This window comes from Anser anser (genome assembly GCF_964211835.1).
Source record: "Anser anser genome assembly, chromosome: 9".
In the NCBI taxonomy this organism is placed as follows: domain Eukaryota; kingdom Metazoa; phylum Chordata; class Aves; order Anseriformes; family Anatidae; genus Anser; species Anser anser.
In genome coordinates, this window is record NC_139729.1 from 4,729,214 (window position 1) to 4,751,248 (window position 22,035).

At 33.7% G+C, this 22,035-nt stretch overlaps 1 protein-coding gene across 4 annotated transcripts in view; it reads right to left on the minus strand.

The window, feature by feature from the left end:
• Nucleotides 1-2,078: 2,078 nt before the first annotated feature.
• RASA2 (RAS p21 protein activator 2) overlaps nt 2,079-22,035 on the minus strand; it is a 51,168-nt gene continuing 31,211 nt past the window's right edge. For all 4 annotated transcript variants that reach the window (XM_083847859.1, XM_083847860.1, XM_083847861.1 and 1 more), the window contains exons 10-24: nt 20,101-20,257; nt 18,795-18,943; nt 17,325-17,439; nt 16,826-16,900; nt 15,995-16,118; nt 14,527-14,633; nt 13,243-13,329; nt 13,084-13,161; nt 12,572-12,645; nt 11,330-11,436; nt 9,445-9,527; nt 8,381-8,589; nt 6,607-6,710; nt 5,826-6,015; nt 2,079-4,766 (exon numbers count right to left, since the gene is read on the minus strand). In XM_083847859.1, coding sequence (XP_083703985.1) covers nt 4,736-4,766; nt 5,826-6,015; nt 6,607-6,710; nt 8,381-8,589; nt 9,445-9,527; nt 11,330-11,436; nt 12,572-12,645; nt 13,084-13,161; nt 13,243-13,329; nt 14,527-14,633; nt 15,995-16,118; nt 16,826-16,900; nt 17,325-17,439; nt 18,795-18,943; nt 20,101-20,257 — 1,690 coding nt within the window. In that variant the 3' untranslated portion in view covers nt 2,079-4,735. The remainder of the gene's footprint in view (nt 4,767-5,825; nt 6,016-6,606; nt 6,711-8,380; nt 8,590-9,444; nt 9,528-11,329; nt 11,437-12,571; nt 12,646-13,083; nt 13,162-13,242; nt 13,330-14,526; nt 14,634-15,994; nt 16,119-16,825; nt 16,901-17,324; nt 17,440-18,794; nt 18,944-20,100; nt 20,258-22,035) is intronic.

The following is a 22,035-nucleotide window of genomic DNA, read 5'->3' on the forward strand; positions in this document are numbered from 1 at the left end:
AAAGCCAAAATCTTCTGCACTGCTATCTCAGAGAGACCAGGTAAGAAATTTTTACCTTTAAAGATTGAATTTAAGTCACACAGTAAATTTGAGTTGTTCTATGATTCTCTTTTTCACTGCATAAGAATTGCCAAAAATAGAAGATGAAGGAGGGGAACAAAAACTACAACACTTTAAAACAGACTAAATTGACTGATTGAAAAGGCATATAATTAATGTTTCTATAGAACATTATATATATTTTCAGTGAAATTTAACAAGACTATTTATACAACTGCTACAACATTTGGAATATTAATTATACTAAAATAACTGACTTCAAATAGTTAAAAAGCTCAGTCATTACAATTTAATGGATCATACCTAGTAAGATTACAAAGGTGTCTACATATATGGATTGTGTTATTTTCCTTAAATATCTATTCGTGTAAAGGATATTTAAAAAGCAGTTCAGCAAGGTTGTCTAAAAATCGAAACAAAAATTTCTTAGAGCTTCTGCATTTCCTGAACACAAAAAATAAGACAGTGCAACCACTGTATCTTGTCAAACCTTATTCTATTCTGATACTGTGGAACAACTGATTCTCAAGTTCCAGTCTTTGATGCAGGTACATCAAGTGACTTCTTAAACTTAGATTTTTAAACTAAATAATGTAGGCAAATTACAGGTTATAGTCCCAGTTCTTATAGCTCTGCACTCAAACTCCTCAATTGTATTTATTTATTCTTATCAGCTGCCCTGTATTGCTGAATCTCAGTAATGGACATTATTCCCGCACCAGTCTCATCAGGACTGAACACAATAACTGATATGGCCTCCTTACAGCTATTAAATGATGTCTGTTTTATTTAATCTGAATAAATCATAAAAACCTTAGCTAAATATGCTTTTGGAACTACTCATAAGAACCTTACATAAATAGCAAGCACTTCTCTATTCTGCTATAGGTTGCTCTTATTCTTTACTGGGAGCTTTTGCTTATTGGCATGATTTTTATTCCATATGCATTCTCTTCAAAAAAAAAATGCTGAATGAGTTTCTATTGTGAATAAATGCTGCAATCTTTGTATTTTAAATTACATTTAAAGAAGCACAAATTAATTTTAAATACTTTGTTTTCCATGTGTTATTGATTCTAGCTACTATATACGGCCTATAGCTGTATCTTCTATATGAAGATAAATATATAGGGGAGCATTTACAGATCATCATAGAGACTATAGATATTTTCTTGCTGTAGTTACCTGCACGCATCATGGGGGAGTTTGTTTAGAAATTCCTAGAACTGAGAGAGAAATTAGGATGCTAATTTTCAAGGAATCCAGAGTCTTAAGAAGAACCTTCTAACTACGGAGGCCTTGTGAATCTACGATTGCTAGCCCAACCCAGAACCTCAAAGTATGATCAGCACAGCAGCTGTGGATCTGAAGACAGAATGCCCTTTTCATGTCATAGCTTAGAAAAAACCTCAGCATAATGGTTAGAGAAGGTATCACGTTAACCATGAAAAGAATAGATTGCTCTGCTATAATCATCACAGAATCCTTACAAATTTTTGGAGTGTCCATCGAAAAATTCCTCCTGTATTTTCAACTTCATCTTTAGCTTTCTCTGCTTCCTGAGTCTCTGCAAATGAACGTAGTAATCATTCAGACTGTGCCTTAATACTACTTACTTCAAAATTAATCAAAATTAATTCCAAAATGGCTCAAATGTTTGCACTGTATCTCCTAGTAAGAGCTTCCATACCAACAATAAAGGAAAATAGGTCAGCTCTCTGTACACGAAGACAAAACACCAACACAGCAAAACATGCTTATAGAAAGTTACCTTATAACAATGCCCATAAGCATAGGAAGGACAGCACGTGACAAAAAAACAGAAACAAAACAAACAAAAAACACCCCCCCCACACACACCTACAGAGATTACATATGAAAAATGAGAAAAATGAAAACTACTTTTTTCCATATGCATATTTTTTTCATATCCATATTTAAAATAGCTCTGACATTATACAGCTAGTACAGGTACACTGGACATGTAATAAAAGACCAATCAATAAGAAAATTTAGTCATGTAACACCAGGGCTAGATATCCTTTAATACAGACTAGTCACAGCAAACATTTTTAAAAATGTCAGATTCCTATACACACTGTTATGCTAAACAATTCTCTCCCAACCATCAACATCAACTTAAATTAGAACACAACAGTGCTGTGGATGACCATGTACAATCCCTTAGATTATTGCTTTTTTTTTTTTGTCAAATAGATTTACCTTGTTAAAATCAACTCCTGTATGCAAACCTCTATTCATCCAGTCTTCAAATAAATGATATTTTAAAAATCCAGGCCTCACAGTAAATATGCAGCATATCTCAAGTTTGTTGTAATTTATTTATGAGTTATTCTCAAGCAATGTTACAAAACATTTTAATGTCTTGATAAGAAAATAAAATTTAAATAAAAATACATTCAACAATACATCATAATACAAATTAAAACTAATGATAATTTACAATCCAAACAGAACTAATTATCGAATGTCTTCTAGACTAATCAAAATGAAGGCAACTTTTACCATTAATCATCCTACTTGTACCTAATTAAATTCTAGAACACCTACTTTATTTTGAAACATTATAAAATGAGAAATTAAATCCTAATAGTCACAAATATTCAATGGCCTCTGTTTTTTTCTACTAGATATTCCAGTATCAAAGCAAAAAGTGCATTTTTAAAAAAAATTCTTAGAATACAATTTAGTTTTCCATAAGTTGGACTTTGAAAACAACAGAAAATGGCTCTGAGGAACAGACACTTTGCCACAACGTCAATTGATATACAGCACAAACTAACTTTGACAGTTGACAGCATTCAGCTTTACTTTATGGCAGCTTTTTAATGGCAATTGCATTGCACAAATCCAATTTACCTTGGCAAAACACATTTCTTGGCATATGATTTCAAGCCCCCTTTTAACTGTTGGCAAACAAAAGTCCCTTAGAATACATTAAATGTGTACAAGAAGGAAAGGCAAAAACAATTGAGATTGCTGAATGATTGTGACATTGCAGACAATAGTACTGAATCCCAGACATTCTAAAGTAGTTTGTCTGGGTTTAAAATCAATAGTTCTTCTAACAATACTTACATTCATTCGTTCAAAAATTTCAATCCTGTCTTGCCAACTTGCTTCTATCACAGAAAGCCTCCCTACGACAGTATTACAATTGTATAGTAATTTGAACAGCTTACAGTTTCCAAGCATTAGGGATTTCTATTCTATTTGTAAGTTACATTCCTAATTAATTTGGCCAAATCACGATTGTAAAAAACACACTAACAAAACAATAACAAAAGACCCCACAGCAAATGCTCTGAAAATAAAAGTACCACATATAGTTATTATTAAAAATAACATTCCAAGAAGTACCGTTGTATTTAATACTGATGAAGCGAAGTTGCCACCTTTGCTTCTTCCTGGCTATATACATAGAAGTTCTTTCAGCACAAACCTAACTTCCCAGACAAAGTGAGCAAAAAATAATTTTACTAAAGTCAAGAATGACAGTTTATAAACTGTGTTAAGTGGCAAATAAGAATCCATATAACTAAAGATATAAAAATATTCACTGAAGCATTGTTTAAAGACAAAACAATGTTGATCATTCAACTGATCATAAAAAGCAGATACTACAAAGTATCTAAAAATAATCTGGGATAGTCCAGATATCTAAAGTGCTTTGAGTGATTATAATAGAGATTATTTATTAGATTTGTAGTCAAATGGTGAGTTGGACCTAACTAGTTTTATCAAAAAATAAAATAAAATCATATATGGAATGATGTAAATTGATCAGTACTCAACCACAATCTGTTCACATTTGAGTTCTTCTATCTGTAAGCAAATATTATTTCAAAAAGAACATTGCTACCCTGCATTTTTTTTCAGATTAAGAAAAAAATCCATACCTTAAAAAAACGTACCCTAAAGAAAATAGATAGTGGTCTCATGTCACTCCATATATTACTCACCCCAAATGTAAACAAGAGGCACAACGTAAATTCCCTGATTTCTTCTTATTTAGTACTTAAGAAAAAAAAAAAAAAAAACAACTAACACTGGTAACTGCTGTCCAGATTATTTGCGACATACTGCATGACATTCTAACTTCAGCTGTAGTTAAAATCAAGTCCTGACAACACTTAATATAAGAAAAAAAGTCAAACGAATTGAGTGTGAAGCTTCAGGTCTTTACCATGTCATTGTATCTTGGGATTTCTATTTCAAGATCGTTATCAGCAGGGCAGGCACTCATGGTAAACTCATACAATTTTGCAATACATGTATTCAGAGATGCAATACAACCAACAAATGCCATGTTGATTTTGTTCCATTAAAAAGCTTATTTGTTTAGAAAGTTCTTTCCAATAAAACAGCAATGACAGAACAACATTTAGTTCTATTCACATCTGTTACTTCAAGAACCTGGAACTTCCAAGTTCTTCAGCAAAATGAGAATCAACTCTAAGACAAGATTTCCAAGTAGCTAGCTTTCTATTAAATATTAAATAGATTGTCAACACAACTAGCATTTACGTTCATTTTTAAATACTTTGTAAAGATGCATATTATGAAATACAAAATGAAATAAAACAAAAAAACAAACACCCCCAAGAACATTTCCAGTTTCGTTTTCATCCAAGTGTGCCACAGTTTGTTTTGGTTAGGAAACCTTTCCAACAATTGGATTTTCTCTGGAACAAATAAAATATTACATGTAAGTATTTTTAATGGTTAACATTTGCTTTCTAATTCTCATCATATAGTTTTTATCTATTAAATGAAGCATTTTCCCCCCATAATTCCTAGCACGATTTCTGGAATGATTTGTGGAAAAATCTCATTTACTTTCACGTGAAAATTCTAAATCGAATGCCAATTTCTCTGAACAACTTGAGTCAAATATTAAACTAAGGAAACCACACTGTGGTTGTAGAATTCTTTTTTACGGTGATTCAAGCATTACTGATGCAAAGAAAAAAATAGAGAACTTGACTAGTGTTGTTTTATGGACAACAGCTAGGATCAAGGAGAACTGAAAGAATCACCTCTGGAACAACAACAAACACTAAAGATTTTTTCTTCCCCAATTTCACAAAAAAAATAGTATTTATCATTGAATATGACAAGTACATTAAAAACAGTAAGTATGCATGAAAGATATGGGTGCGGTATAATTTTTACAGTTATATAAAATTTGATAGCTTAACTCTTTTTTAACTGAAATTTAATAAAAATATGTAACATTTTTAAAAAGAAGGTAGGCAGACAGTTAGGGATAATCACAGAATATCCCGAGTTGGAAGGGACCCACAAAGGTCATGGAGTCCAACTCTTGGGTCTGCACAGGACCTCTCAACAACCAGACCACATGTCTGAGAGTATTGTCCACACTTCTTGAACTCCAGCAGGCCGGGTGCCATGACCACTTACCCAAGGAGCCTGTTCCACTGCCATCTGAAGTGCACAAGAAAATTCACTTGCAAGAAAGTGACACACTCGTTGCTAATGGGATCTTAAAACAAACGCAGAGGAATCCCATGCCAGAGAAACTTTTCCTATCATCTTAACAACAGGTGAAGAGCTACACTACTACAAATACAGCAAATGATGTACCATATTTTCTCCATGTTTTTGGTTTGTCTAAATATAACTCAGCTTAACTACCTCAACAAGCTTGACCTCGTTTTGTGATTTTTAAGTTTTTACTTACCGATACACTTCTGTACGTAAAAGTTTCTTAAGATACTTACTCACTACCATATTTAGCACTTGATGATCTCTTCTTTCTGTATTTTTCATGTGATTCATTCAGCTTTTCTACTATATCTATTATCTGTTTGAGTGTATGAAAAGTTGCTACAGAGTCTTCAATTGTGAAGTTAGAATAGTCATCTGGTTCTTTCCGTGGACCTTGATAGACAGCTATGCTTCCGCAAGCCTCTAAAAAAATTACCAAAATATCCCAGTTAGAATTTTGATTATTAATAAACAGATCTATTTACAATATAAATGGGGACTCTGAAATTCTGAAAACTAATGTTACTTTAGCTTATACATAGAGCGGATTGAGACAAAAGCAGAAAACAGTATCAACTAGATTTATTTACAGTTCTGTGACTTATTCTCCACTCATTTGGCATCTTGAGAATCCACGCTCCCTCCTGTTCACATTAACAGGAAATCAATGCCTTCTTGTAACTCAGCTATGTTACATACGATTCATTCCATAATCGGGAAAAGGAGAACAAAGATAGAAGAGTAACTGCCTATACTTACCGTCTCTTTGTTTAGACTATTTAAAAGATTTCCTATGTGCAAATTTAATTAAAATAATGTGCTCATCTGATATCTAGTATTAAGAAATGACTGAACAATGTCTGATACTAGATTACTAAGGACTCAAAAATACATTGTGTCTCCAGTCTCTGTTATTTTCAGGTAAATTGTTAACAAATATAATGGATGTTAGGGGCCTAAAGAATTAGAGTTGAATAATATCAGCATAATTCTTCTGAATTACTATTTCAGTACCTTCCAACTTCTGAAGTTTAGACATGTTGATAGTGAAAAGTGAGTAAATTCTTTCTGTCTCTCTGTCTCCATCAATCTCAATTTGAGTATCAGCTGGAACATCTCTAAAATGTAAAAAAATAAAAAAATAAAAAAAATGGAGATGAGTACTCTAAATTTGAAAGCAAGCAAAAACTGATTCCATTTCAATATACTTAGCTTTTTAATTATGCCTATCACTCACAGACAACTTCACAATTGCTACACAAAATGCAGCATTCACTGCAAGTCTTAGAGTAACATGAGTATATAGTTTTGAGAGCATAACAAAAAAGGCTTTTTTCAATAGAATTTATTATTCAATATGTCAAGAGAAAAATATTTTTGAAATATCAAAGCTTAACTTTTATTAAACAACAACTAAACACTGTTTTTAAAAATCTGCTACACTCGAAAGGTAGCCAGAACAGAAGAACAAGATACAGTTTTAAAGCACAACAAAAAGACAAAAACAACCTAAAGTTGGTTAGTAATGGAATCTTTAAAGCTGTTGAGAAACCTAATATATGGATTAATCAAGTAACATGGAAAAATGTATTACATATTTTTCAGAAAGTTCTCTTGTAGAATTTGTACTGAATTTTAGAGGACAGACTGTAATCTTTAGTCTATAGTTTACGCAACCTATCCAGTTAAAGATAATTTATTAAAAAATAATTATAGCATTTGTTTTTAGAAATCAGCAACTTGAGAAAAGAAGTTATGCATTTTTCTTGACATACCTACACAATACAAATGATTTGTAAGAATCTGCATCTGAGATTATTTCGCTGATATCCCTAGTACACTGCTTTAAAATAAGTGAGGTTAAATGAAAGTGTGATTTTATAAAACAAGAGAACACCATTAGGGAAAGTGATAGACTTTCAGGCTGAGTCCTCAGCAGCAAGGTATTTTAATTACTTCATATGGATAACTTAGGTGTGTCCTATTCCTGCATTCCACTTGGCATCTGAAAAAACATGAGAATTCCTATGCCTGTTCTTATTTGCACTAGGAACAACAGCCCTCAAGAAAGAACTGTCACCAGCTGAAGGTTTGCCACAGAGTAAGTAGCTACCACTGATGTCTTCCTCCAACAACCTCTGTACCCACTGTCCACTTTAGGAGCTTAAAGGACAGACAGTTAAGATGCCAATTTCCAAGGTGCTTTGGACTGTCAGTGTTACAATACAGACCACAGGAAACAACTTAGAACAGTCAATTATTGATAATTCAGAACACAGCAGGAGAACGAAAGGAACTGGAAATAAACAAACAAGTATACCATAACTGTTTCATATATCAAGTTCTCATTCACAGAAGAAATACCACAACATGGCATTAAAAAAAGAACTGAAATGTTATGGTTTCTCCCAGACCACCATACACTACGCACTGCCAGAACTATTCACTACCAATACTCCTCTATATTACCAACATGGTACTAGCATACAAGGTAACTATTAACAGAAGACTCATTAGCTACAAAATACCTCGTTCTGCATAGAAAGAAATTAATCATTCAGTATTTCTGATCTACATACTCAATTGGCTACGTTTAACATTTCATATGGTGGCTGATGAAGCAATAGGTTTACTAAAGCCCAGTACTCCAGGCACTACTAAGAAATGTTTTTAGTAACTTCCTAAAGCAGACAGCAAAAGCCTTGCCTTCAGATTCTCAAGTTGTACACTGAATCATACATGATTTATCCTACAAAACATATGCAGTTTCATTTGAGAACCAACTTACGCAGTGCAACGAGCACAGCCCACTGTGTTTTCTACTGTAGCCTTGCAGCAAAGCCAGCTCCCATTCAAAAAAGCAGAAGGATGGTAAAAACTAAGCCTCTTCTGGTTGCATCTCGTTACCCGGCAGAGAGCTTCTATCCACTCACTAGCTTCTACACAGTTATTTGCTTGGATATAGAGTGGCTTTTCTCCATGTAGTACTTGAAACATCTGTAGAAGGAATGCAACAATATTCCGCCCAGTAAAAAAATCTAGTTATTGAGCAACTTTGAATATGTCAATATAAATTTCAAGTCTCACGCAATCTAAACCCATATTAAGACTAGAAGTGAGACAAGGGAGGCGGAAAAAAGACTTCTCACCTCTCATTTTCCTACATGACCCTAAAAAAACCCACCACACAAAACCAGCTTCCCGTGTTCCACTTGTACCACTTCATCCAAAAAAAGCCTTAAAAGAATAAGAATATTCTGCTCATTCTTTAAATGTGATGTCAGATTTCATGTTTTTTTTTTTTTTTTTAATCTTGAGAGTAACAAAAGTTTCCCAGAGGTTTCTGCTTTAGTCATCCTCAGCCTAAGTAACAACTACACGTTTATCACTGCCTCCGAATTTTGGATTCAAATATTGACAGAAATACTGATGTGTTACAGGTCCAGAACAAGGCTGTAAGGACAACTGTCTTAACTGTTGAAGGTATTGTAGACATTAACAGGAATAAATACAAGCCTGGTAATATTACATTTTATTACATAAGAACATAATACAATTCATACTACTACTACCACCTTATATTAAAGTGCTTTGTAATAAGGTCTCAATAGTTTTAACTGTCATTCTAAAAATTTGGGAAGAGGGGTGCAAGTCATAAAATCAGAAAAGTTGGTGCAGAGATTAAAATGTGCAGGCTGTTTCATGTTCAGAGTACTAGGAAATACTGAATACAGCTTCCCTCCTCCCCCGATTCAAAGATTTTTTTAATGAAACATTTAAGAGTAAATTAAGCTAATTACAAACTGTTACCTGAAGAACATATCGAAAATTATAAATAATCTTTTGACTCACATTTTTCTTGTTGAAGGAGCTCTCATCAAGCTTCTCCACTGCAAGGATGTTTTTGATTGGAATCGTGAAGATTGGTTCTTTATCTGTAAAATTTTGTAAACAAATAACAAGAGTGAAACAAATTACAGTACTATAAATACTACAACCTCAGTGCACTTGCAATACTAAGTTCTCAAAATGTGCATTTATATTTTTGAGGTACATAAATCAGACTATAATGATGAGAATGGGAAGACAGCCTCAGCAAGTAAGATTAGGGAATGTACATTCTCTGATGCACGTGCTTAAGTTAATATGCCACATTAAAGTGGCAAACTGAAGAAACTCAGGTGGGCTACAGAACAATAATATGACATACAGTATATGACAATAAACAATGCTATTTATTCTGTTGATTTCATTTTTTAACAAAGGTCATTGCTAAAAATTAAAAAAAAAAAAAGCTTGGCATGTGTTCCTCTTGCCAATCACCAAATCTATGCCTAACCTCTCATTTTATCATTATCACCAGAGAAGAGATTGGCCAGCAAAAAGGCCATTGTATAGAATCAAGACTGTATTACATGAAATGCCAAAACGCTTCATTTTATCCAAATGCAGGTTACATGCACATACACGTACCGCCACACAAAGATTAAAAAATTTTTGTAAATAGATTTATTTTTTTTTTAATAAATTGCAGGAAGCATGAACGTGAATAAATCAGCTATTAGGGCAATGCAGGCATCTAATACCTTCTTGTTACTCAATATTGATAATCCTTTGTTATCATGTGTGACAGTGTCTCATATGAGTGGTATTAATGAACATGATACATCTTTGATAATTCTGCAACTAGCCAAAGGCAGAAATCAAAAATCTAATCTTTTTGACTTTTTAAGCTGTTAAATTTCATTTCTAAGTAAATACAGACTGCAGCACGTGGACTACCTTCAGGATTTTTTGTATCGGCATATTTAATAAACAGCAAAAAGCAAACACCCTGTGAAAAACTTGACTATACACATCCTTGTATTTCAGAGTGCCATGAAAAAAATCTTATTTAAAAAATATTTTAAAAGCTCACTTATTTGCGAGGCAAATTTTAAAATGCACATATAGATAAGTCTGTATCTTACCCTACAGTGGACTACTTTAAAAACTGAGTATACTAACCAGCAGCTATGAAGTTATATGCAGATCAGAACCAATACATCATTACATTTCATTAAACAGTATGATTAAGAAGCATCTGATGAAACAGAATTTTGCTGAAAACACCAATTCATCCAATGCCAGTGTTGTCAAAACCAGACATTTTGTGACGTACCCTTCAATTACCTTCCAACAAGCAGGCAACAGTTTTCCTGAGATATGTCTCTCTCTACATGCCAGCTCAGTATTTAGGTTTCCAGTATCAATAGCTAACTCCAACATAACAAGCATCAGCATTTAGTAAATTCCTCAGTGCAGGCATGAGCAGAAGCAAATGCATTCTCTGGTTTGCTGCACTGAACTGAAAATTCCCAGGACCCTGGCTGCAGCTAAGGCTCTCAAGAGCTACCAGCATTCCCAGGCTAGAAGGTCTCAAGCTAAGAAATAAGGAGACTCACTACCACAGTACAGACCTGAGAAGGTCTGAGATCTTGGATCTCTGACAGCCAGTTATTTTGGTCTTCAAGTCTAAACTGTATACAGTAAGTTCAGTAAATTGTGCTGCAGAAGCTTTCTCCAAGATAACTGTGACTACAGTTCAGATCTTGAGCATTTAATAAACAGAGCAAAAGGCAACTAAAATATATCATTATGAGCTTTAGGAAAAACAAAAATTTTAAAAAGCCAAAACCAGGTACAAACACCTAGAAAATATTGAAAAATTAACAGGCATAAAATATACATAATTTACCTTGCTGTTTGTGGTAGGTGAATTCTCTACTTGTTAGACAGAACCACCGTTTCTTGAAATTCTTTTTACCAATCCGAGTCCTTCCCTGAGCTCTTTTGTACATTTCTCTGTAACAACAGAATCCAATGAAAATGATACTTTAGTCTCCCAGAGAGGTTTCAAAAAACATCTGAGAACACATTGTTACCACATTATGAGTAATATAACCTACTTCATTGTAAATTAAAACTCTTCTATTTATTCAAAATAAGCCCTCAAGATTGCCTCCAAGTATGGTGATCATGGACACGGTTCCATTAACAAGTTAGGAGTGTGAAAAACAGTTAATTTGGGGTAGGTACTTGCTTATTCAGATCAAGAACTCAAGAACACGTGAATGCAGTTGGTCTTATCTGGGTCAAGAACTGAACAAAAAGGAAATGATGATGAACACAATTCAACAGGAGTAGACACAAATTGTATTCAGTAGAGTTTAAAAGCATGCTCACTGGCAACCACTGTTTTGAGCAACAGCCACCAGTTTCTCATACAAATTAGCTTCCAAATTACTGTAATTTAGTGTTAATCTGCAACTGTCTCCTTCATTTCTATTTAATATCTTAGTAAGATGCATTAACTGCTTCTTTTAAAATCAGATGCTTGTTTCATAGAAAAGGCTTGACTATGCTTCTTGGGTGGATACAAATCCTTTTTCCCTATAAATGTTGTTTTAAATTAATTTATCAGATTTCTTCATGAACACCAGAAAATGGCAGTTTCTTCATTTCTTAGATGTAGCAATTTTAATTTAACAATTTTTATAAAAGCATTCCATCATTTACTGTAAAGTATTCCAATTATAGTGTAGGGCTTTTTTGCCTACTAAGAAATAGCATTTAGCTGGCTAGGCTTAAAAAGTATGTAAAGTAATTCTATACTAAATAAATTTTATGTTATAATAGTTTTTTGCAATTCTGAATAAACCATCAACAAAGCACACACTGAATTGTAACAGAAATGCAGACAGACTTGTAGAAGATTTTAAACTTTGAATCCTCCCCCAAGTGTTTAAAAGATGACTACAAAAGTTAGCAGAATTAGTTTCCACCAACACCTGTAAACTAACAAAGAACTATCACAACTAACAGATATTGTAATTACTAGTTAGGTCAAACATTTTAGTAAGTATTAATCTGATGTTGGCATTAATGAAAAAATGAAGTCAATAATTTTTCACACAATATAGATTCAAGACGTGTTTACCCTTCTTTTAGATGTACCGGCTCACTCAGACCACTTGGTTCTTTACTTTCAGTAGAGGAAACATCATCTAGAAACTTAAGTAAAAATACATAGCAAATAGATATTATTCAGAAACAATGAACAACTAAAAGCTATTTTGAAAATACACACGTACCGTTTCTCCTACTACAAGAACAATTAATTCAACACAAGAAATGAAAATATATTACAGGGACTTGAAGCAATTTAAGGAGGGATGCCACTAAAATACACAAAATTTCTGTTATTATTTTCTAAAGAGCAGATCTAATAAAGCTTGTTTCAATTTTGTTTTCTATTTTCCCCAAATTAAATTAGCTTAGTCCACAATGTACAACTGTTACGTATTCTATTGTTTTTTTTTTGTTTGTTTGTTTTTTAAATCTGAAATGCACTTTTTAGGAATTCATAGTAGAAAACTGAAGAATAACATAACCCTTTAATAAGACTGATGAAACACATCAACCGTAAGAAGAGTTATAGTTGAAAAGTACCTTTTTGACAGATTCAGTAAATTTGTCTTCTTGAAATGTTTTAAAAAACTCGCACATAAACGTCTCCTTGAAACTTGACTGAAATAAAAGATATTTGGACATAAACAAACATATAAAGAATGAAGTCTATGAAATGAGAAAGAAATTTAATAGCCTTACAAGTTTGCTTTTGGTCAAACTTCCCCAACTCCCCAAAGTCTGGATGGCTTTTGATATGAGAGTTAATGTTCTAGAAGTCTGTGCATCCTAAAAGAAAGAAACAAAATTAAGAAGTTATTTTTATATATTTTTCCATATAAAATTTTGATTTAAAACTGAAAATGTCACGAAAATCATTACATTATACCATGTAGACATTCAAAAGCAGTGCTGTCCTTTCGTGCTAACTGTGCTTTGTGAATATATATATATATTTTTTTTAAATCTATTGTACACTGTTTAATATGTTATTCACTATCACTAGAATTTGGGCAAAAACATTTTTTTCCAAGCACACTATGGAACATCTAATCAAACCTCTCACATCCTACTAATGCTACTACATATCCAATGCTTCTGAACTATTCAAAACTGAACACTAAACAAAATAAATTACTGCTGTACAAATACTAGAAATTTTCGTAATACAAAGGGAACTTATAACATTGCCTGTAAGGCTTTTGCCTAATTTACTACCTCTCTACATGCATTTTAAAGTAGTGTTAATGCAGCCATAGTGAAGGGCCTTGCTGTTCCCTTTAAAGCGTCTAGCATTCAAGTGATAAATTCCTATCATCTCCTTCTACTCTTACAAGCTGCATAATGTCAAACGCATTAAGTAGCTTTTTCTTTTGAAAGCATAACACACAAACCGATAAAATAAGCTGATGAAGCTAACCTCTGGAGTTTCATACACATTCATTAGTTTTCTTACATATCCTGTATTCTACGTGAAAATAAAACAGCATTTTTTCTCATCTCCATTTTTTTTTTTATGTACATGTACTTGACAATTTGAGACTTGAAAATTTGGCAATCCAGTCAAACTACTGGAATCCTGATTAAATGCACAGATCAATTACAGAGAACTCTACAATCTCTATTTAAGACGAGAATGGAAATATTGTTTTAAAAGTAAAAGTGATATCTGAATATTTAACTTCCATGGTGGAAAGAACTAAAACTATTTCGCTATATGGCTTAAAAAACCCTGAGTCATCTTGATATTCCAACAAAGCAGCACTTTTACATCATTTGAGAACGCCTTATAAAGGCTGAGAAATTTGATGCCTACAGAACTGCAAACATCTTAGTTCCACTGGTGAGGTATAAAATTGAAAACCTCAGCCTACAGTAAGTGACCTTACTTCCCAGTTAAGGGCCCAGTGAAAATAGCTTATGACTTTCCAGATAAACAGATCTGACGGTTATGAATAAAACAGAACAAAGCTTCACAAAACTTACTGGATGGTGAGGTCGTAAATGAAAAGTATGAGGTGAGACTACGGCTACAGCAAAGAAACGAAGAAACACAAAGCTGCTCACTGCAGAATACTGTACATGAGGGTCATCTGCAGAGAAAAACCATGAAATGTAACATGCACTAAACTTAATAGGAAATAATGAAGACAGTCAACATAAAAATCCTTAAGAAGATCACGTCGGAGAAGACATTTATATTTTAAAATAGAGCAGAAAAATCAATGAAGTGCATGAAATGAGAAAGATGATCATGGTAAGAAATGTTCTACTTTAATGGAGGGTTTATTTCTCTGAAGAGAAGTTCTGTTCTCAGAAAAAACTGCTGATCAGCTCCACTATAAGGAACAATGAGATCATTGCAAGCACTTATATATATACATACGGTGCTGATTAGATAAGGCTGTATGCACATTAAACCAAAAGAGAAAATACTGTAGCAGCTGACTAAACACTAGACCTATCAGGTTATTCACCCTTAGGACTAATAAACTCACAAACATTAATGCTGCACAACAAATGTGGTCAACACATATGAACAATTTCAACTCCAATTCCAAGCTGCGTCATAAAATCACAATATTATATAATCTTGATGCTCTTAGGGCTTTAATATTTTCAATATATTTAGGGTGTAATAGAGTGAGAACACATTCTTAATGCAATGACGACTTCAATCTGATCTGTCAGATTAGTTAGCTGTTCTGAAACGACTGTCTTAACCAGAGGAATTTATGACCCCAGGTTCAGTGACAAACACAAATCAAAGGAAAGCCCCAGATAATAAAAGTATGTCCTTCCTTTGTAGCCTATTAGATGACATTTTAGGTTTTAATTGACTGGAGCATCTGAGTATCTCATACCAAGAACATTATTCCTATATTAAATCCATTCTGAAAAATTAAAGGTTTTCTAATTCTGGTCACATTCCAAATACATTAAATATTTTATCTTCTCCATGCTCTGCTCTACCTTGACCTTTAAGTAGTAAAGCTTTTCACTGGACACTTAAGTTATGAATGTAGTAGTCCTAGTCAACATAGTTGCCATTCATGTAGTTAGATGCAAATACCAATTTATTTTCACATTTATATATTACTTCCTTAGAAGCAATAAAAACAGATTAGCTCTTCCAAATTTGAATTATCTTTCAAATAAATCACTTCCTGCATGACTTGTGGTTTTCTTCCAGTATCTTGTACTTTTGTTGGTGACACCTTTTTTGCTACCATCTTACAGTGTATCAGAAAATACATATAATTCTTGCTGATTGACCACAAGGCTTTACTAAGGCATACAGTCTGACCGAAAAAAACAAATGCCTGACTGTTGAGGTAAGAAGTTCAGAACACAGTAATGAAAAAAGACAGAATTTTAACAATGCCCATAAGATAAATACAGAAGTTAATTATGTTACTCTGAATGTCATTTTCTGAACATAGAGAACACTTACTTGGAAATCTTTTGGCAGCCAGATGCCTCAAAGAATAAAAAACATCACACATTAGGGTAGGACAACTTATACTTGACTGCACAATTTCACGGAATACTTTGTCTACATAATAGCGTAGATTTTCCTGTAATTATGAAAAAAGTCATTTTTCAGACCATCAACTATGGCTTTTCCCTGAACACAAACATAACACTATAATTTTTTTTTCAAAACATTGCCTGATTATTCCTCCACGTATTTTAGTAAAGTGCATATTTAAAAAGCTTCATAATATTTATATGGGATTACTAGTGTTAAAAGATTATTTAATGATACTCACATGAAAACACATAAGCAGTGCTTGGCAATAGAAAACTATCAAAAGACATTTTTGTAATTTGACAATAGGTAACAAACTAGTAGTACTTCCTATGTAAACCTAGGAATGTTAGTTTAGCTTGTTACAGCCACTATTGCTTTTAATGTCATCCTCTAGTAAGAGGCAAGCAGCGAGCAAAACTTCAATGAAAAGTATTAAAGTACTGACTAGCTACTTCAGCACCTGGATGCTGAGTGTGGAACATCAGGAACCACAATACCCAACAAATTGGTAAGGAAGTGCGTAATTCTCTAGCTTTACCTCCCTAGTCCATTTGAAAACCAACTTTTGTTTTAAACAAGGATAAGAAAATAGATTTTTTTCCTTTATCTACACTGGAATTGGAGAACTATACCACTAACATAAGTACTTCAAGTTACTCATTTGCTATTATACAGAGCTGCTTTTTAAGATGTTTTCCTTTGAGATTTTGAGAAAGCTTACATTAGGAAAAATAAATTAAGGAAACTCACCATATTAATTTCTGCATTATCCCCTTCTCTTAATTTGATTGGATCTATTTCACAGGGTTTAGGAGACTCACATATCTGAAACAAACAGAGGTTTAAGAGTTCCAATTTTCATACAGAATGTGTGGAAATACAACTTTTTAAAACTGGACTGTCTCCTAGATTTAGGGTGAGAATTCTAAAGGAATTCCAAACAGAACAGCATGCAATAACCATCCTCACTTTTGTGTCTGCTTTTTTATATGGATCAATTGTATAAAGCCTCACAAGGGAAAATTCTGCAGTGTGTTAAGAGGCTGGAACAACTGTCATGAACTTAATTTTCAAGCAGCTACAACAGAAATAGCAGAAAGTAACTCCTTCCACTAAATGTAAACCATTAATGCTCAATTTAACTTTCCTCTAGAATTCCCTCACCTGAGTGATTATTGCTACATAGGGATAAGAAGAATGCCCATGAAAGAGACAGTGTCCTGCAAATAACTTCAGCATGATAACCTACCTCATCAATAACTGCTTTCAAAGTAACCTTTAGGTAGTGTTTTCCCACTATTTTCATCATTTCATCTACACACCGAGTTGCTAATGAATTCCCTCTGAAGACTGTGTTTGCTTCTCTGTAAGAAAAGAATTGATTTTATTTGAATGGGGAAAAAAGGGAACTTGGCTACAAAAATCTGATTAATATTTTACCTTGCTATTAAATTATTACAAGTTTTTATCATGTATTTCAGTCAGGAATTTCAGAACCTAGCTATCCAGCTTGTAATGGCACCCAATGAACAGAAAGAGAATAAAGAAAGATGATGATATTACTATTAGCAAACCCAGGAACAAATAAACACATGGGAAAGCCCCAGAAATTTTATACAAAGGAAATTATAATTCAGTGCTGTATGTGAGAAAGAATTACTGGAGAAAACTCCCCCAAAAATGAAGACTTGTACCAGACTGGTATGACTGGTATACTATTATTCTTCCAGTGCTCCTGGTTGGCAAACTCATAGCTACAAAAAATAGCATACTACTAACACTATACTGACAAATTCAGACATGTTTTGACCAAAACATATTTAATCTACAGTTGTGTTAGGTTATTTGTTACAGATTTTGAAGGAAATTGGAAGCCAGCTGTGCAAAAGCTCTTTCGTCTGATGGATTTAGTATAATCTTTCTTTGTCACAGTTTAAATATAATGGAAAGGAATGTGTGTACCAAAATTCAATGTAAGAAGTTATTTTCCATGAGTCACCTCTTTCTAAATGAATTGGTTCACCTTAAATTAAATCTTGAACAAGTCAGCTTCAAAATGAACAATCCTGTGGTGAAAAAATCCCTTCCACATCTCCACAGTACATGACTCAGCACCTCAGAAGCCACTACTCAGGTCTACTTCGTTTCTCTCCTAACCACAGAGCTGCAAATCCAGGGACCATACCCTACTACAGACATGATGATGTGGGAAATCTCCTGTGCTTGCTACTTTCAAGGCACGTAGGAGGACACAGACTTACTTATGAGGCATTCTTGCAGAAAACAAGTAAACTTAAGTCATATACTAAAATGAAAGAGGATGAGATTCTTAGCCATTTTAAAAAACATTCAGCATCAATCTACTGACCAGAAAAAAACTTGGAGTGGCTCAATTATGATATTTTGAAACAAAAACTGTGCTTGCAGACAACTCTAGATTCCTAACTTGCTATGTTTAGCTGTATAATGGCTCCAAGAAAATTTTACAGACAATCAATTCCATCTAAAATAGCACCATGAATTGGTAACTCTGATTCCCAACTTCACTGTGATTTCAGGGAATGTTTTTACACACTAACATTAAAAGTTTCATATCAGTTTTTCCATAACGAGAAAATGAAATCTGACATGCTTATTTATCAATGCTGTAGTGTGAAGTCCCATGAAACTCTAAAAATATTTTTAAAAGGCGTGACATAACTAAACATGGAATACATACTGAGTGTCCTTCAGGTCCAGTTCTGCTACTGCAGCAACAAATGGGACTAGCTTATGGTGGTGTAGTAGCAACCGTACAAGAGGCAGAACAGCATCGTACTTATCTCGACAAACTTCACATAATATGTAGGCAGCAGATGCAGAAATTGGCTGTGGGAAAGCAGAATAAAACTTTGTGAGTAAAGTAGTTAAAGGCTCTGCTTATACGTGTCAAAGTACAAATCTGACTCAAATCTAGCAAAACGAGGGACATGGCTTCTTAACAAAAAGTTTTGACATTTGCTATATAACATGGCAATTACATGTTTCCATTCTATAGAAATATTTAATTGAAAATTGGTATTACCTGTTCTATACATTTAAGAATGAAATTCACTATCTACTCACCCTTCCCACTCTCCCCAAAGAGTAAGAATATGGCTTTGTCACAAATCCAAGCAAAAGGCAGTAAGCAACTACGTTACTACAATGCCATATATCTTTACAGGACTTTCCTTATTGTAATTAGAGCACACTAAATTACAGTTTCCAAACTTCTAAGATGTCTGTCCTCATTCTTCTGCTGGGAATTTTAACACAAAAACATATCAAAAATTTAAGTGAAAAAGCCACTGACTGCCAGTAAGCTATATTCATACTTGAATATTGGCTAGTAAAAATTTTAGTTACGGTCTGCTTCCTCTTTCCCTTCCTTCTCCTCTGCTAATACTTCAATGCTGAAATGAAGAAATGGTGTAAAAGACCAAGGAATATAAAGCCTAGTAACTATAATTTAATTCCTGGCTCATAATGCTATGCTAACTGTCTACCACACTTCTTTCTTAGTCACTATGTCTGAAGGGAGAAATCCACTCATGCTTAATATCATACTGGGGAAGATGGAAGCAATTTAGAAGAGGTGGAATTAGACATCAATTCTGAAGCAAACCATTTTTGGCAAAGGTGATTATTTGCCCCATCAGTGCCAATAATGAATCAATGTCCCTTGGAAACTTCTAAATCCAGGGGTCAATACCAGCCAGTGGGAAAAGACTGTTAGAAACAGCAACTGACAAGCAGAAAGGCTTTTTTTATTGTTTCTAGTCAGTCAGCACTGGTTACTTCACTGTCTTTGTTAGTTCTTCTAAAATAAAAAGAAAATTTTGGTAGTTTGGAACAGAACTAAATGCTCTACACAAGCTGCTTACTGAGTTGCAGCAGAAGTAATGAAAAAAATTCTTCTTTGCATAGTCCTACATGCAGTCTCACATAGGACAATATAATTCATTTTAAATCTTTGTTTTAAAAGTAATTTTCAACAAAAGTACCTGAACATCTGATGATTTTAGCAGCAAGTTTCTTAGAGAAACATAGTATTCAGAGGGAAGTACACAGTCTTCAGTGTAGCAAATATTTAATCTAAGTGATCCCAAGTCATCAGTTTTAGAAGACTTGTTGCCATTTTCTCTTGGTTGAAGTAAGTACCTGAAAGAATAAGGCAATTCTAAAATATTACGATTTACATTTCATTAGCTTGACTAATTTTACAATAACGCAAAATATCGCATTTTGTTTCAGTATACACAAACTCAGACTGATAACTGCCCATAAAATTCACATTAAAAAAAAAAGTCTGCGAGTAGAGAAAAAAGGAGCAGTATTTGGTGCACCTTCAGCAAATAATGGAATATCTATTTATTTTCTCATATCTTTGCGAACACCAGAATAGGATGTATTTCCTGTACCTCAGCTGGGATAACAGGAATAGTTAGAAATGATGTTGAACCTTCTTGTTTTACATCTGTGCTATAATTAGAGTGTCTTGACCTTGCAGATGGAATAGCTAGTATCAAGAATTTAAATGGTCTAGTCTGAAGACAGTAAAAATATATAATATTACCAGTCTGCTTTCTTAAGAAACAAGATTTAAAAGGTTTTAGTACTTTTAATGTACTCTTTTCCTACTCTTAATACAGAATACATTGAAAACAATCCTTTGTTGGCTTTTGTTGTAGTTCAATTGTATTCCAACAGGAGGTGCAGCAGAACAAAAATTTTAACAGCTTTTAAATACTGTCACAATATAGTTCCAACATTCAGACCGACAAATTAATTTTATCTTCAAATACTCTTTTACAACCATTCACATTTGTATGTTTACAATCAGGAGACTTTTTTTTTTTTTTAATAATTACATGCACTTCCCACAAAGGCATGCTAATATAAAGCACAATGAATTTACAAGAAGTGCTTGACAGCATGACTCGAGCTTATTTTTCCAATACTTTGTGCTACTATACTAGTGCTACTTCTTTATCTCTTGGGGTCCCATTGTACTTCAAAGCATTTCATGTGAACTAGTAATAGTTTAAGAAAAGTTATTTTTAATCACAGAACTGTTTTTATAAGCAGGTCATAATTGGATTAAGAGGACGTTGACATGCAAGGTACACCTACAGAATGTATTAGCAGGCTAAAGACCCTCTATCAATACTTTGTTAACTATACATGAGCCATATCCAAGCTCTATACGAACACAGTATGTGGTATTAAGTCCGTGCTAATGTAAATTTTCTCTTAGCAGGTTTTTAAATGAGACATGTCATTATGTTAATATGGTTACACAGCTTGTGATCAGCTCAGGGTGCTGGCAGAACAAGACTGCATCTGCAATACACTGTGTAAAAAAAATTGAAAAAAAGAAACATTTATTATGTTTAGGACTAAAACTCAGAGTTCAACTCTGACAGACACTTGGAGGCTGTCTGAGGTGAGTATATGGAGCACAAACAGCTCCTGGTTAAGACCTGTGTTCCATTTAGTTCGTATTTATCTACTTCCTTTGTTTCCTTCATGGATATGTGAGGGCTGTCATCTTTCCCTTCCTCCACCCTCTTCTCTGTACTGAAAGGTTCACTAAAACCAGAATGTTCTACACACTTCAAGGCAACTGTATCTGCTGTACTCATTTCCTGCCGCTAGGCATTTCAGACAGTAGAGGGCTTAGAGACAGGCTTTCTTCAGAAAAGAGGTTGCTGCTACGTTATAAGCAGATGCCTCTCCTGATACCCCTTGGTAACTTACCCTTCCAGATTTCAAGCTTCTACACATGCTCTCTTGAAATGACACTGGGTCAGTTCCAGAAGATATTTCCTCAACCTCCCCAATGAAAAAAAGCACCATACTTTTTTACTAGTTTTATTTTAAAATCAACTTTTCATCAGTTATTCTGGAAGGCTAACTTAGGAATTTAATTACAAACA